Source organism: Helicoverpa zea, chromosome 20, assembly GCF_022581195.2.
Source record: "Helicoverpa zea isolate HzStark_Cry1AcR chromosome 20, ilHelZeax1.1, whole genome shotgun sequence".
NCBI classification, from domain to species: Eukaryota; Metazoa; Arthropoda; class Insecta; order Lepidoptera; family Noctuidae; genus Helicoverpa; species Helicoverpa zea.
This window is the reverse complement of record NC_061471.1, coordinates 565,559-582,240: the sequence shown is the minus strand read 5'-3', so window position 1 is coordinate 582,240 and position 16,682 is coordinate 565,559. Positions and strand designations below refer to the sequence as shown.

General features: G+C 36.4%; 1 protein-coding gene across 1 annotated transcript; it reads right to left on the bottom strand.

Annotated features, from left to right (window-relative positions):
* Positions 1–917: 917 nt before the first annotated feature.
* On the bottom strand, positions 918–14,264 carry LOC124640366 (atlastin-like). The gene is made up of 11 exons (XM_047178105.1): positions 14,176–14,264; positions 7,039–7,250; positions 6,564–6,713; positions 6,068–6,223; positions 5,548–5,697; positions 4,846–4,984; positions 4,012–4,196; positions 3,328–3,549; positions 2,158–2,372; positions 1,774–1,840; positions 918–1,573 (listed from the first exon to the last, which is right to left on the bottom strand). Exons 2-11 carry the CDS (start codon positions 7,243–7,245, stop codon positions 1,535–1,537), a joined length of 1,530 nt encoding a protein of 509 aa, XP_047034061.1. The 5' UTR covers positions 7,246–7,250; positions 14,176–14,264; the 3' UTR covers positions 918–1,534.
* Between the last annotated feature and the right edge of the window lie 2,418 nt (positions 14,265–16,682).

Below are 16,682 nucleotides of genomic sequence, written 5' to 3'. Positions count from 1 at the left end.
CATAGAGGTCAGTTTTTGTGGCTCGGAATTCCTTTGTTTATTGACCATTGTAATTTAAGACTGTAGGTATGCAAGTAGGTACCTAGTATTACTAAGATCGCATTGAAATCTTGGTGATGTAAGGAATAAAACAAAGGACAAACAGTACAAAATCTATCATTTTATTTACAAAATATAAAAATCACAAATCGCTGGTCAACCGTTCATAAAAATATGTCTGTAATGGAAAGTTCTCAATATAATAAATACACATATTATTTGAATCATCTGCTATCACTTAGGGTACATTTCCAAACCTCGCGACATACGCTTGCGGCTGCGATCGGCTGTCAATAAAGTATAGCGCCGTATCCTAAGTATACGACAGATTGCTGCTGCGTGCCTATTGCTTACCTCGGAAATGCACCTTTACAATATTCAAGGCGTTGGACAATACAAATCGCTAAGTACATATATTACAATTATTTGCTGTCTCTATTCATCCTCCGAGCCTTTTCCCAACTATGTCGGGGTCGGCTTCCAGTCTAACCGGATTCAGCTGAGTACCAGTGCTTTTACAAGAAGCGACTGCCTATCTGACCTCCTCAACCCAGTTACCCAGGCAACCCGATACCCCTTGATTAGACTGGTGTCAGACTTACTGGCTTCTGACTACCCGTAACGACTGCCAAGGATGTTCAATGACAGCCGGGACCTACAGTTTAACGTGTCATCCGAAACACAGTCATTTGGTGTCTAAGCTATACTTAGAAAGTACATACAAACTTAGAAAAGTTGCATTGGTACTTGCCTGACTTGGAATCGAACCCGCGCCCTCATACTCGAGAGGTTGGTTCTTTGCCCACTAGGCCACCACGACTCTCTGCTGTCTCTATTCTAGCGACAAATACTATAATATCACATAAATATATTTATTTATATCATCAGTTTATATGAGGCTCATCCTACATAATTTATCAATTTATCAGACCAATACATGCCTAGCAATTTTATTTATTTGTGGCATTTTATTTCGAGATTATATTATTATCATAGCAAATGTACACCGTTAACAATAGGCATACGTCTTATACTAAAAATAGATTTTCAAATTAAATGTATAACATTGAATATTCAGTGATTTCTATTGCCAGAAATGTTTACATTTATTCAAATTGAACACTCTTGGTAACAACAGAAAAGCTTGTGTCTATTCAGTGGTCAGTGTTTGTACGCAAATCCGTCACATGTCCAATATAATTATTTACATTAGAATGTTTATTACAAGCTATTCTGACTTTTATAACTAAAACTTAAGTAGTTAAATCTATATTTTAGCTATGGCACCTACTTGGAGGACTCTTTATTTACCGATTGAGCTAAAGGTTTTTATGCGGTTCAGGAAATAATTTCCCCTCGACGGGGAAAAAATTGTAAAGGTAAAATTTCAGGGTCGATTTAAGACTTAAGAAGTAAGTGCCATCACTAAATAAATGACCAGTTTATAATTGTAGACATAACAATTCACTCGTAATCTGGTGATGGCGACACGTTGTTATGATTCCTTTAGCGATGGCTCTGCTCGTCTCACCACCTGCGTAGAAAAAGACTCAGTTTAGTCACCCATATTTATTTTTTATTTATTTATATTGCTGTTTAGATTTAGATGATTATATACCTATTAATTTTAATAAAATGTGGAATTCCGATCTTAAATAATAGGACTGATATGGATCTATCTATATAAATATTAAATTAAACAAATAAATAAATATTAAAAAATTTGATACTCACAAAGGATCGAATCTTATTGGCGATGTCATCAAGCTGCATGCCAACTTCTCTCAGATTGCCTGTCATTCTGTAAAGTTGAAAAAACGTTTCAATAAGTAAGCTTCATGAGTGTAGAGGCGCTCTTCGACTTTCTTGGACGTTCATCCAAAAGATTTAAAAATAAGTAGCCGTGGTAATAACTATGTACCTATTTAGTAATCTGTGTTTGCGAAGATAAGTAGGTATATTTAACTAAGGATCGACCGAAATGAATTTCAACCTTATTTCGTTAAGGTACATTTCTATAATCATCAATTTAGGCAAAGGGCGCCGGTAACTCTTACCCTGGAAAACAGAAACTCGCAACGCAACATCCAATCCAATATAGTTGTCAGATACACTAACCTGGTATAACCCCAAGCGGCCAGCATGCCAGCAGCGGCCACAGTCACAGCCTGCCCCACAGCCACCAGGGTCTGCACCCCGAAGGTGTTGCCGAGCACGGTCAGCAGGTAGCCCAGCAGGAACAGCGCCGCGAACACCGCCGGCGTGCTGAACATGCGGTATAAGTTCTTGCCCTCGTTGTGGGCTGATAGTTGGACGTATAGGTCTTCGATATCCTGAGGAACAGGTGAACATATTGATTTCTCACACTAACGCAAATATTTGATATTTAAATAAAACTAATTTTACGGATTTTATCGCGGTTATATTATTATTATTTAATCCCGAGGTTTCGGATTCTTTACAGAATCCATGGTCACGCGCAGACTAAGGTGTTTGTAGTTTTGATATTTTAGTTACACTGTGTAAAATGTAGGGTAGTTGTGTGTAACCTACACACAACTACCCTACATTTTGTTGATTATTATTGACAATCGCGATTCACGCAACGTGAAAATGTTTGGGTTTATTTTCGCGTTATTTTCGAAATTCGTCAGATTATTATTTGCCTAGAATTACCTAATTATATTGGGAACGACCTTCAGTCGGGCCAGATGGACCAGAGTACCATTGGTTGTTAAACTTTCTGATTACCCATAACGTCTGCCAAAGCCTTAAAAGACAGCCGTATATTTGTGCCTACACCTGCAAATTGAAAACACGGGGGAACTCGTTACGGCAGTGATGGCATAGTAATGTATAAAGAGGGATGGTCACCCGTTCCACGAACCGACATAGTCAACGAATCACGAACACAAAAGTCACAACAGAAACTTGATTATGACATGGTATCCCTCTCCATTTCATTTGTTTGTACTCCAATCTTGTATTTAATTATTAATTGTATCTATAAATAAAATAAATACATAATTCAATTCAATGAAACTAAAATACATATATGAATAATTGTATCCCTAATAATTAAATTGTGATTGTTAAAATTTGTACGCTGTTACTTAGAGCAAACCATGAAGGTCATTACAACATACTATGTATATATTTTTTGTTCTGTGTACTCATGTTTTACAAATAAGTTATCTTCATATTTACTAGATATCGAATCATCACCCGTCGAAGACAAACGCATAACTTGAAATTCAACCTTAACTTCAGTGATAATTTTATGCTCACCTTTACAAGCAGTTCCTTATACTTGGCAGCCATGTCATCGCCTCCCATCTTCTTCTTACTGTCAAAGGCATGCAGCGCTTTGTTGAGGCACTTCCGGTGCTCCATGTCTAGTGCGTCCTGCGGCAGGTAGGGCTTCGCCCCACCACAGATCTCTTCCATGAGGGTCTCATACACGTTCCTCGCTTCCGCTGATGCTGAAGTGTTGTTGGCTTCCGCTGTCGCCTGGGAGAGTAAAGGATTTCAGTAAAAGGCTCAAGCATCAATTTATAGATTTTTTTTAAACTGTTCTTGGGGAACAACGACTTTATGTTTTATAACATCGTAGTGGCCTATAGCCTTGGAGACCAATGACTGAATAAAAGTGACGGAAAACATCATGAGAAAATCTGAATTTAAAGTCTGGAATCCTGCACTTAGCAATCGTGGTGATTAACGCTCAATCCTTCGACGGTGAAAAGGCTAATGACGACTATTTTTATTTTTTATGACCCCTCCCGCTGTGGGTTAGCAGCTTGAGGGAGTGTCCCACTCATACTGACTAAAACCCATCATATTCCTTCCGAAGCCCATTATGTACCAGGGCCGCGGTATCTCTTTCGAACAATCTCGCAGCCCCGGCAGGCTTTGGCCCTGGTGGGCCCCACTGGGCGATCATAATGCCTTAATAAATTAGTTAACATTTACCTGCAGTATAGTCATGGGATGCGGCAGCTCCTCGCTGTTGAAGACATCCACATAACTCTTGAAGTAGTTGAGCAAGTCCCGCGCCTTCACCGTCTGTCCCGCGATCTTCTTGGTGACCAGCCTGCTGGGCTGCAGCAGCATAGGTACCAACTGCTGGAGTGCCTTCTGGAACTCTGGGTCTATATCTGGAAGAGAAGCATTTTTTATGTTTAGCGTGGTCGATAAGTTTGGAGTTACTGTGACTGAAAGATATCGACTGCAAGCAAGCAATACCTCCTATCTGACTCCGGGTGGATTTTAAAGGGGAACAATAAAACTTAATAAAATCCTTATTCCGAGGAAGGTATAATGAGATACTGAAAATCCAAGTTTTCTTTTACTAAGCATAGTATTGATTAATAAAGTTTTTTGTTTTTATTTTGAATCTAAAGGTCAATCTAAAGGTCAAAATCTAAAGGTAAATCTAAAGGTCAAAAATGTCAGATAGGAGGTATTGCTTGCTTGCAGTCGATATGGCATATAGGTGCAGTTAATTAATTATTATATAGTTATATTTTTCATTTGCTGCTCTTCTGAGTCAATACAGTATGTACCTAAATACAGTATTTTGTATAATTGTCCCGTTTGCATCAGAAGTCTATCGTTACGAACGTAGTGTGAAAAGACGCAGTTCACGAGTCGCAACTCAAAATATAACTGTAAGAAAAGAAGACGTAAGAGGTGGACCTAAGCAACAAGTTTATTCAAGCCTTTATGCACCTCCGGACTCCTATTCATCAACAATGTCACGGAAACTCCATACATGAATTAGTGCTTGTCAAAACTGTTTCATACCTGACAGCTTTCCAGTGAAATCCGGGTCAGTGGATACTTTCCTCCCAGGGTAAGGCATGAGGAAGCAGGTGACTTCCTCGAAGCAACGCGCTATGTCCTGACGCACCCTCTGCAACTCCTCATGCTGGGATTCTTTGACCTGGAAACAGATTATCATCATAATATTAGAGTATCTGATCACCTAGTTGGTAGCCAACTATCCCACTACAGTTACAGCCTTTTTATCGTCCCACTGCTGGGCACAGGCCTCCTCTCTCACGGAGAAGGATTGAGCATTAATCACCACGCTTGCTCAATGCGGGTTGGTGATTTCAGACTATATAGTCCAGGTTTCCTCAAGATGTTTTCCTTCACCTTTTTATCAGCCATTGGTGTCTAAGATATACTTAGAAAGTACATACAAACTTAGAAAAGTTGCATTGGTACTTGCCTGACCTGGATTCGAACCCGCGCCCTCATACTCGAGAGGTTGGTTCTTTGCCCACTAGGCCACCACGACTTCAACTATCCCACTACGTGGTAAAAAAAACAGCACCCAGTTTCGGAAAAGTTCATTGAATAAGAGGACCTAGTTGCACCATTTAACTTTATCGATAACCAACCTCCTCTACCAACGATACCTCCTTGCCGGTCATTGGTTAAACCACCGATTCAACAACTGAAAATGATTCGGTTATAATTAAAGTTACATGGTGAACTCACCGTAAGTCTTTTGTTAAGTAGTTGTTGCCCACCCTCAGACCCGTAAGGATGGTCATACGGGAACGACCAGTCTCTCACGAGAAACTGAAGATGCTGGAATGGTTTGCCACCAATCTCGTCTTTGGCGACGCGGCCATACTCCATGAATAGCTGAAACGTAAAATAAGTTACATTAATATACATATAATTACTTGAACATTTAGATAAAATGGATTGGCTGAAAGTAGACATGAATAAAAAGTGAGTGGATATTAGTATGACACTTGATAGAGAGAAATGGAAGCGGAAATCGTATTGCTCCGAACCTAAATAACTTGGGAACAGGTCAGGAAGAAGAACAAGAAGTACATTCAGATATAATGGCTCTTTTAGATCGGCAGATATATTAGAAGAACATTTGGCTAGCCTCCTACATAGTGAATCCTTTGAATGTAGATATACCTACATATGCTTAACCTTTCGGAAAGACACAGACGTGATCTTTCGTCTGCCGTCAGTTGCATATTATTTCCTCCCTTACCTGTAGATGCTGCAAGTCATCTTCTTCAATGTTCTGCGAGAGGTTGTATATTTGTACGGAGGACAGCATGGTGGACAGCGCGAACACGGTGGCGTTGTCCTTCACTGTCGAGTTGCTGTCGAAGGTGCCTTGTGTGTCCATGAGCAAGATCACCACCTGAAGTAGAACAAAACCGGCTTGAGAAAGATTCAGAAGTAAATGGCAGGCTTTTAATATTAACTTATATTTTGGTCATCAACAACAATACCTACAGAAAATACATTAGATGAAAAATAGACAGAAGTGGAAAAAGATAATGGATTTTTAAAGGACGACCATTAGTATTAAAAACCGACCATGTGCCTAGGGCCAAGTGTTCCGTACATCATACGTGAAAATTTTAATTGTCTGAAACAGTTCATGGAACAGCCTTGTGACAAATGGCCGTTCTAGGCCTAAGCTCTTATCCACCACTGACCAATATGAAACAAATCACTGCAGTATAATGTTTGTTTACCTTCTCGCCATCAGGAGTGGTAGCTTTGAAGGGCTGTGACCAGAGGTGGATGCCGGTGGTGTGCCGATCGGAGCCGCCGCGCCAGGAGAATCCCTTCAGCGATTCCGCGTCTGCACCCAGCCACTCGCCACCGCCTAGTCCATTATTGTACTGGAAAAAAAAATAGGTATAGACTTTGAAGTAATCACCTACTTCCAATTTATGGTATATCTACAATTTAGCAGTTCAGTGTGAAAGATGAAATATTTTATTACTAATATATTAAATTAAGGCTTCTCAAAAAACTCAACCTGTCTTTTATCTTTACTAATTCTTTCGTTCGTTCGCTTGAACGCAGGAACTACTGGACAGATTTGAAAAATACTTTCAGTGTTAGAGAGTGCATTTATTGAGGAAGGTCATCCCACGGACGGGTGAAACTACTCTAGGTACCTACTCTAGGAATATACAACCATTCACCATCTTGCATACTTACAGTCTGATCCAAATATCTCAAGAAGAAGTCAAGCAGGAACGATTTCCCCTTTCTATAAGCCCCTGCTACAGACAACAGCACCACCGGCCGGTCCTTCAAGTCTTCCCGCAGCAGCAACTCTTGGAGCTCTGACTCGTTCAGCTGGAAGGTGTGGTCCTCGTTCGGAGACACCACCTGGATGCCGTGGCCTGATGACAGCTTCGCCATGTTTCCTGGAAGTTTGGAAGGAAAATTGAGTTCTTGGTCTTTTATCAGGTTCAGTGTAGAAATGTAGCTCTCTGCGTTTATAACAATGTAAGATGCCTGACAGAGCAGTATTCTGAATTTGACATATCGGTCGCTACGTAGAAGAAAAGTCAGTCTGGTAATATGTGCTTGCTTTCAGTATTTGTAGAAGAAGTTATAAATACGAGTATTTACTTTACAGATGTTTCTATCTTAAGAAAGTGCACGCATATAGTCACAAACTCCTTGTACAAAACTTAGGATAAAACATTATCCATTGTTAAGTCAGAGCATTATCTCAATGTAGGTACAACGCTCGCAACGCCATCCGTTATCACTGATTTCTTTATCAACAACAGAGACTTCTTAATTTTATTTCTGTTCTAGCCTTTAAGTTATTACTATACCTACCTTATAAGGCTTACTTCCCATTTAGGAATTAAAACTTGCCATTTAGGAATTAAAGATTGCCAGTCAATTAGTAGAAAATAAGGTACCTAATCTGACCTTATTTCAGTTATGTTCTTTTTACAGAATCAACGAAATAATCGGTCCAAAGAGTACTTTCCCTGAACCGTTATCTCATTTCAAAGCGCAATTATTTAATTAATTTCTAAGCTGCCATCGTAACTAAAAGTATATGTATAGTGTACGAAAGATATAATTTTCATCGTCATGCAGGTACCATACAATCTACTGACTTTTCTATTACTTACTATGTAATTATACCACTGGTTTGTTAACCCATGAACCCATCTTATGATTTGATAGAAGTCGAAATTATTTGGAAAAGCCGCAACTTTAAATCTACGAATTTTCTTAAGGTGAATGTTGAAAAATGATTTCAATGTTAAATAGCCCATTTACCAGATATGTTGTTATGTATTGCATAATATTAAAACTTGGATTCTGTTATAGATAGATGAATGAATGCATAAATGTTTCTTTCTGACATTTCCTCAACTAGATTGAGCAAAAAAACTAATCTAAATACAATAATAAAAAATACCGATCACTTATTTTTTACGATACGATTAAGAAAACAATGCCATTTATTATTATTGTTAATGTAGATAGGTACTTTTATACAATATAAAAATGTTAGCTGATAGGCTGGATTGCTCTTATGTAAATCGCTGTTGTGCCATTTCTCACAGGATGGCACATAAATAATTGATGTATATTTTTGTTTTTCTTTTTTTTTACTAACATAAAATTAAGTCTTTTACTAACATTATGAGTCATGTTACTTGAATAAATAAACTTTCTATTCTATTCTATTCTACATATACTAGGTAGATATCTATAAACAAAGTGTGTCTGTGTTTAATTAGGTAAGTAGATTTTTCCTTCCAACCTCTGTTTATTATTTTCCCTCTTTCCTAGAAGGGTTGTTGTAAAAATATTATATTTAATATTTATCGTGGTTTTTAACCTTAATAAATTCCCCACTACTGATTATGTTCAAACTATGCATTGGACTTCTGTAGCATACGAGTCCTGTGACATACTGTAATGTATTGTATTAGATAGATTTGCAATGGTTCCCCAGTGAAGAATTAATTAATACGATAAAAGATGTAAAATATCCAAGGAATGATAAGAAAGAATTAAGTAGGTATTGATTATTGAGTACAGTCAGTACTGTTTATTTGGTTTCTGGTTATCTCCGATACGTCTGCGTCTTTCATAACCTTTAAGTTGATAGAAGCTACTTAAAAGAAGGGAGTTTAAGAATTGACAAAAATTACAGTTGGAGAACAATGCAGGTATGAGGTATGTAATAAGGAGAGGAAAACTCAACAATATTTTTGTAACGTTTTCAATATGCTAATTAATGTCTGTCGCTATAGCCCAACCCGTCTAATTTGGATGCAACCTTATGCCATATATGGTATAACCTTATCTTATGGTTCTTTTTACTATTATTTTAAAATATTATTTAACCTTTTTTCAACGTTTTCCTTGTCCAATTATTTTTATTACATACTAGCTTTCGCCCGCGGTTTCACCTGCGTCCCGTAGCCGGATGGTGACAAAAACTATCCTAAAACCTTCTCTCGGGTCTAAGTTAGTTAATTTTCAGCCAAATCGGTCAAGCCGTTTTCATATTATGTCGTGACAACGGAAAGCGGGCTTCATTTTTATATAATTATATAGATATTCTGATCGGGTACTCATACCTATCTGATCAAAATATAGTAAAGAATGAAATTGATTGGCAAAAAAATCTTTTTTTTAAGGAAAAATGATTGTTTTACGTTTTCCTCAACTCTTTCCTAATAGAATAAAAAGAAAGGAAATTGATCGGATAAGGAAAAAGGATAATGTTTATTGTTTAGCCCAATCAATTTCATTCTTTTTACATTCTAATCCGGTATAAGTGTAAGCGATCAGAATAAAATTAATGAAACGAGGAAAAAGTTAAGATAATGCTTAAGGAATATCCCAAAATGATAGTTAAAAATAAACATAAAATAAGAATATACTGACATGACATGAGGTTGCATCTCAATTAGATCGGTTGTTTGTTGTTGTTAGAAATAGGGTTTCCTACAGTCGTGTCCATATTTCATTCATAAATAAGCACCAAGAATTGTAACTCTATTTAAACTTGTTAAATCTTGTATCATGGAGACAGTAAGCACCTTCAAACTATTTATCTAGTCAAAAAGCTATTCGTTTCAGCCTAGCAGGTGATTCGTAGGTACAGATCAGACTTAAATTACCTGTAAAATAAAAACTCTTTATATTCCGCAGCTTCGGTTTCATTCCAAAAGTTACTATAATTTACAATAACAATAATAAAGATAAACTATGGGGATCTCGACTGACAAGTCTCATGTCAGGCTGAATGTCACTGGCTACATTACATTTAGGTGGATTGAAAAAGGTTTTAATGAATGGTTTATTTAGCCTCTATGCCATGTTGCTTTTGGTCTAGTTGTCACAAAGGGCGACTCTGCTCGAGGCTGTGGGTTCGATTTCCGATTTCGGATCGGCCCGAAGTCAGTCCTGCGTCTGATTTTTCTCCGGTCTTATCGGATCTATAGCCATCCCATTAGGCTATCGCTGTTTATTCTGTAGGCATGAGTTAACGATCCAGTGATTTGAGATTAGATATTGAATTTGGACATAAAGGCTCCTATCTATCATAATAAATCGTATAGATACATAGGTTGTAGAAATTAAGTCAAGAGTAGGTACCTAAATATGTTAATCTGTTTATTTATCGGGTGACACGATTCCCACGAACTATCGATCTTATAAAACCTTCCACGAATAGTTTTTTTAACACCTCTACCTACCACATTGTTTATGATGCATTATTTTAAGATTTTCATTTGTTTAATGGCGAAAAGCAAGGCCGTGGCAGATTAGGTCTGGATAGTAACCATATAATCTAGAGACGACAGATTAAAAGTATGAAATAAGGTATCCTCGTTATCAGATATAAAAAATATGATTTTTGTAGAAAGTGGACTGTATTTTACAGGATATTTATATTTTCTTAACCGATTTCAAAAAAAATATTTCAAGGGTCAAAAAGATCTGCTACTTCTGCGGTTCCCATGGGAGTTGCACAGGGTACAACCGTGGGCCCACTCTATATTTAACACCTGTAGGCATATAAATAAGTTCGTATGTCTTATACTGCAGTAAAAACATCTAATGCTGTATACTAATAACGAATAACTTTACATAGATTACTCTTTCATCAAAAAAGATATACATACATGTATATATATATAGGTGTATGTCACACCTATAGTGAGAACCTCAATCTATGCATACCTACAACTGTGATTTTTCATTGACAACTATACAGCCTAACTTTGCGGTGTTTGTCACCTCTTATTTACCTCAAACTCGTTACATAACCTAACCAAAAAATGATCTCGAAAACAACAAATTACTCACATCTATTATTACGTAGTTATTATACATAGCTAAATGTAGTCATTTGTCTATGAGTCATATTGTGGCGCGCCATTTATTGATCTCGAAGCTGTCTACGGATCTTATAGCCGTTAGTCGTGCAAAATTCATGTTAACTGTAGTTTGCATGTTATGGAAAAATGTTTAGGTATTACTATTGATACATATTGATACGATTGATGTATATGTCGCAGTAATGATAATGATAAGCAGGATATGATAAAAACGGGGATTTGATCAATTCCCTAAGGGATTTGATCAAATCACGGAGGATGTTAAAATAACAACACGATTTTATCTTTTCCCTAAACAAATCTAGTGAATTGAACAAATCCCTAAATTGGTTTAGTGATATGACAAAAATAATTTTGCTTTGATATTTTAAAGGTTTATTTGGCAAGATATACCTACATAATTATGATAATCAGGTGTGTGTAATAAGGAAATATTGATATAAAAAAATCACCATTACTCAGAACAATACTTTTTTTTAAAAAATGAACAAAAATTTGTTTAAAAAATAAAAAATATTTTAGTTGCGTATGATATGCCTCTTTGTAATAATCACTTATTAAAACATGTAGCTGATTTGTGGCATCGTGAATTACATAAATTAATTTCTTACAGGCACAAGACAAGAACTGACATATTTTTTGTCATATCACTGAACCAATTTAGGGATTTGTTCAATTCACTAGATTTGTTTAGGGAAAAGATAAAATCGTGTTGTTATTTTAACATCCTCCGTGATTTGATCAAATCCCTTAGGGAATTGATCAAATCCCCGTTTTTATCATATCCCTGCGACATATACATGATCATGAGAAATGCTTTGATTTAGGATTCTCCGTATATGACTAACTAAAAACTTAATTAGGCAAAATGCTCGCTCTTGTAAATTACCTAATTTGCAACTCTAGCAATATAGCTCAAACATAATAGTAATCTTTATTCTTTCCCATTTGTTAGTTTTTTCAAGTTTAACAGTCGTCATTGTTTGTTATGAATTAGAGCAATGTTGCTTAACCTTGCTGACCACGAGGAAGGCTCGTTAACAAAGGTTTGTTGTCTATACTCACTGCACACTACAACTTGATGCATTATTCAATGAGCGATTGCACTAAGTAGGTATACTGGCGATGTGTAACAGCTGATCGATGATACCAAATACCACAATGTATCTACACTGCATATGTAGGTACTCACAGTGAGGATATTTCTGATTTTCTTTTGTAATTTTGAAGAAGACATCGTAATTATAGGAGCATTCGGATCCATGTATATATATTTTTTCAAAACTTATCAAAATAATCTAGTCCTATTAAACCCATCGAAAAATACACATTACTTACATAACTTATTACTTTCGTGGGTTTAATGTCACTATCTGTGGTTCACTCTCGCGGTTTGAAATATTAACGAAATCTCACGAAAGGATTGAAGTAGCAGGTAATCTTTGTTTTTTTTTTACGTACATAACGTGATGATTTTAAATTACCTACATTGTTTAAAGTCGAAACAACAAAGAAGTGACTACGCAGTTAAGCATTTTCGTATTCTAATTATTTAAATACAATACCACGTGTCGGTAAATAAATGCCTTACAACCATTCCTAACAATTTTTAAACGTTAAATTGGGTTTCTGAGCAAGTTTATCGAGGGTCAACTTTCATGGGAAAATGAAAAATGCTGTCAACTGCCGAGAAAGATGCTCAGAAGCCTTCTTAAAAAGTCTATGGTTTAAGACTTTATTTATGAACATTTTGTCAGAGGTAGATAAACACGTAGATATGCATCATCAGTGTCCAGAAACGTTGTCATAAATAAATTCATAGTTTACGTTGTTGGCACATGGTCTCTCATAAAAGCTGATAATATGCTCGATGTATTTAGCACTTCTAAATCCTACAGCTAATGAGAATCGACCACTTTTCTCTGGATAGGATAGCTTAGCTTAATCTTACATGGTACCTATCTAACAACATTGATTGCATGGACTACAAACTACAACTTTCAAAATTATCCAAGTAGGAAAATATGAAACTGGAGAAAATTGAAGCTATAAGTACGTTACCACCTCGCACTTTAGTAATCTGAGGTTTAACGTCATAGTTTCGATTCTCAGGTTATGCAGACAGTTATTGAGAGTGTTAAGTTCATTGATAATTTTGGGAGTCAATCTACCCATGTTTTTAAGTGGGTAGACTTGTTTCGAGTCCATTCACAAACAACATTGTTGTTATTGATCTCTATCATCTAAGTATGTCGTCACGACTCATAGACGTTACATACATGGCAATCTCAACAAGTCGGTGACAATTGGCGGTACCGAGATGAATTTAGACGGTGCGGTGGGATAGTGATCATTAATCAACATTATAATATCAATCAATGAATGTACTATGCCAACGTAACATTATGTAAGAAATAATTGTCACACAATGTTATTGATAGTAAGGTACCTAGGTAACATTTAATTCATCTTTTAACATAATAGTGATGTTTTTTGAAGATGCAGGTACTTAACTCATGTTTATAGGGGTTAACGAACTTTAAAAAATCGCATAATCTTGTTATGTTGTGCTCAACAATTAAGATTTTTTATTAGTGGGAAAATATAAGGCTAATCTTCAAAATCTTTTAAATTGCCTTCAATTAAAGAATATCTAATTGTCTAAACTGTTTTTTGAAACGTAGGTAAATAGACAATATTTCCCCTACACCTAAAGTTTTAAGTCTCATATCGTGTTAAAAGCGCTGGATAACCAGCTGATAGCTACACAGCGTGAAGTAATACAAAACCGGTAGAAACATAACAGACAGATTAACTCCAATCAACTCGACCACTGTTTACATAAATATGCAGGTGAACCACAACACATTACTATACTTTCCTGCTTCCCCACATCACTTAGAAATAGCACTTACCCAAGAATATTATATTAAAAGCGTATGTAATATAAAATACTCACTGTAGATTTAGTTTTTCGCGGAAATGTAAAGCAAGAAACGCGCGGTAATAATATACAAGACCGCTTCAAACAGCGGTTTGCAAACGACTGGCGCGCGGTGAGTAGGCGCGCTCAAATAAATGGACAGCCACAGAAGGCCCATTTGCAACAAATCGTAAACTCCAGAATAATTCTCAGAATATTTTTCCTGTTTTCCTGTCACTATCGCAGTTTATAAGGATAATGGCAAATGGGTATTCCGAGCATTCCCAATCAGTTGAGCTTTTGACCAAAGGAGGATAATTTTTATTGACCTGTTACTGGTGATAATTTTTATCTTCTTCACTACAAAATACCCTAGACGTGCTGAGTGGTTTGCACATTATTTATTGATCAGTGATTTTCCAAGAATTATTTAGCTCTTTTCGAGATTGATCATGGTCCAGTGCGACCTAGACCATACGTATTTCCCGGTCTTCAGCGTTTCCTACGAAACTTTAGTTTAAAAACTTTTACACATCGTCGCTCCGTCTCACCATTTTGCACCAGGATTGAAGAAAGAATATATTTGCAGTACCTATAATTAATTTCCGCACGCGGCTTCGCCCAAAAACTGCGCCGCGCACCCGGTCAAACAGCCTGCAGTAATTCCTGAGATTAGCGCATCCAAGCAAACAAACCAACAAACTCTCCAGCTTTATAATATTACTATAGATTTCTATGCACTATTTTCATAACTTCACCTTATCATATTTTAAATAGGTACCCATTTAATTACCATAATTTTTATATTATTGATAGCCTCTGGCCTTTTTAAAGATACCTAATTCACAATATTGCAACAAAGACTTTCTTATTTGCATGTACCACGCAGTTTCTTACTTTCTTATCAGTACCTATGTCTTATATTGCACACAGTTTTAAGCCTAAAAGCTAGCAAGACGAGCTCGGTAGAAATTATCATGCGGTTGAGTCGTCAGCCAGTAATTTCTACTTATAAAATAAAAATTGAGGTAAAAAAATCTTTAAAAACAAGCTTTTATTTAAATGCACTAAAAAGAAAATAATAAACTTTTACTGTCAACTTATAACGATATTTCAAAAACATATTTGACACAATTTATATGTTTTAAAATCTTGTCGCGATTTTACTAAGAAAGTAAATACGAGTACTTAAATCTCGCGATAAGCTTTTAAAACATATAAATTGTGTCAAATATGTTTTTGAAATGTCGTTATAAGTTGACAGTAAAGTTACAGTAAAAGTTTATTATTTTCTTTTTAGTGCATTTAAATAAAAGCTTGTTTTTAAAGATTTTTTTACCTCAATTTATTTTATACTTTTTAATTTTCACCTGGTAAGTTCCTAAGTCTAAATTCTATAACGGCGGTCATCTTAGATTTTGATTTGGTAAAGTGCACTTTATTCTACTTGTCAAGCCCTGTCATTGGATACCCATATGGATGGGATTGAAAAAAATTGGTTATTCACCATTTTGTAGCGGTGGCCATCTAGGATTTTTATTTCGTAAAGTGCAATGTGTTTTATTTGTCAATCCCTTTCATTTGATACCCATATTGTATAGGTACCCTAAAAATAAGAAGTCCGCCATCTTGTATATTTAGCCATGTTGGATTTAGGATGACGTCACATAGCTTAACATGCATTGTCATCCAAACTAAACATGTATGCAAAATTTCAGCTCAATCGGTTGAGGGCAAGTGCCTTAAAATTGAGTTGTAAAATTCCACCCGAACACACATAGTTACATACATACATACATACATACATTGCAAGTTAAATAAAAGCTTGTAAAAAGCTTGTAATAATAAAAGCTTGTAAAAAGCTTGTAATAATAAAAGCTTGTAATTACAATGCAAGTCACGGTCAAGTCAAAAACCTGCAGCCGGAAAATTGTGGATTACAATAATGCATCACAGCTATCGTACTTGATCGAGGATTTTTTTTCAATTTTCTGAGTACCTTTATCCTACTTTAATTTTGCGAGAAAACAACAGATAAACCACCGATGAAGGTGTTTAAAAACCGATCATAAATCACATGCTTTATTTACTTATTAGAGTTTACAAGGAACATTTTACCAAAAACTGTCAGTTTTCTTGGCGCGGAAACGCGTGAGTTTTCTGCATTTTTACGCAAGATGGCCGCTGTTATGATGTCAGAGAGTCCATTGCCGCGAAGTGATGTCATACGATGTACGAGGTGGACGAGAGCCGATCGGCTGACGGCTGCTGTGTCAAGGGCGTGGCTTATTTTGGATGTTGTTTTGACGCTTTTAGTTACGAACACACGAAGGGCTTGGTCCGAGGTTTGCGGGTTCGATTACTGAAATGACTGACTAGTTTGTCAAGTACCTACGTCCGACTTTTTGTAAGACAATAATCGAGCCCTTTTTAGTTTTTTGTAGGACGTGTGCGTTGCATTATTGCTATGAGTGTTCTATTTTTCTTCTAGGTACAAAAAATCTGTCACTGATTATGGGTCGTGGGCGGACCATAGACATAAT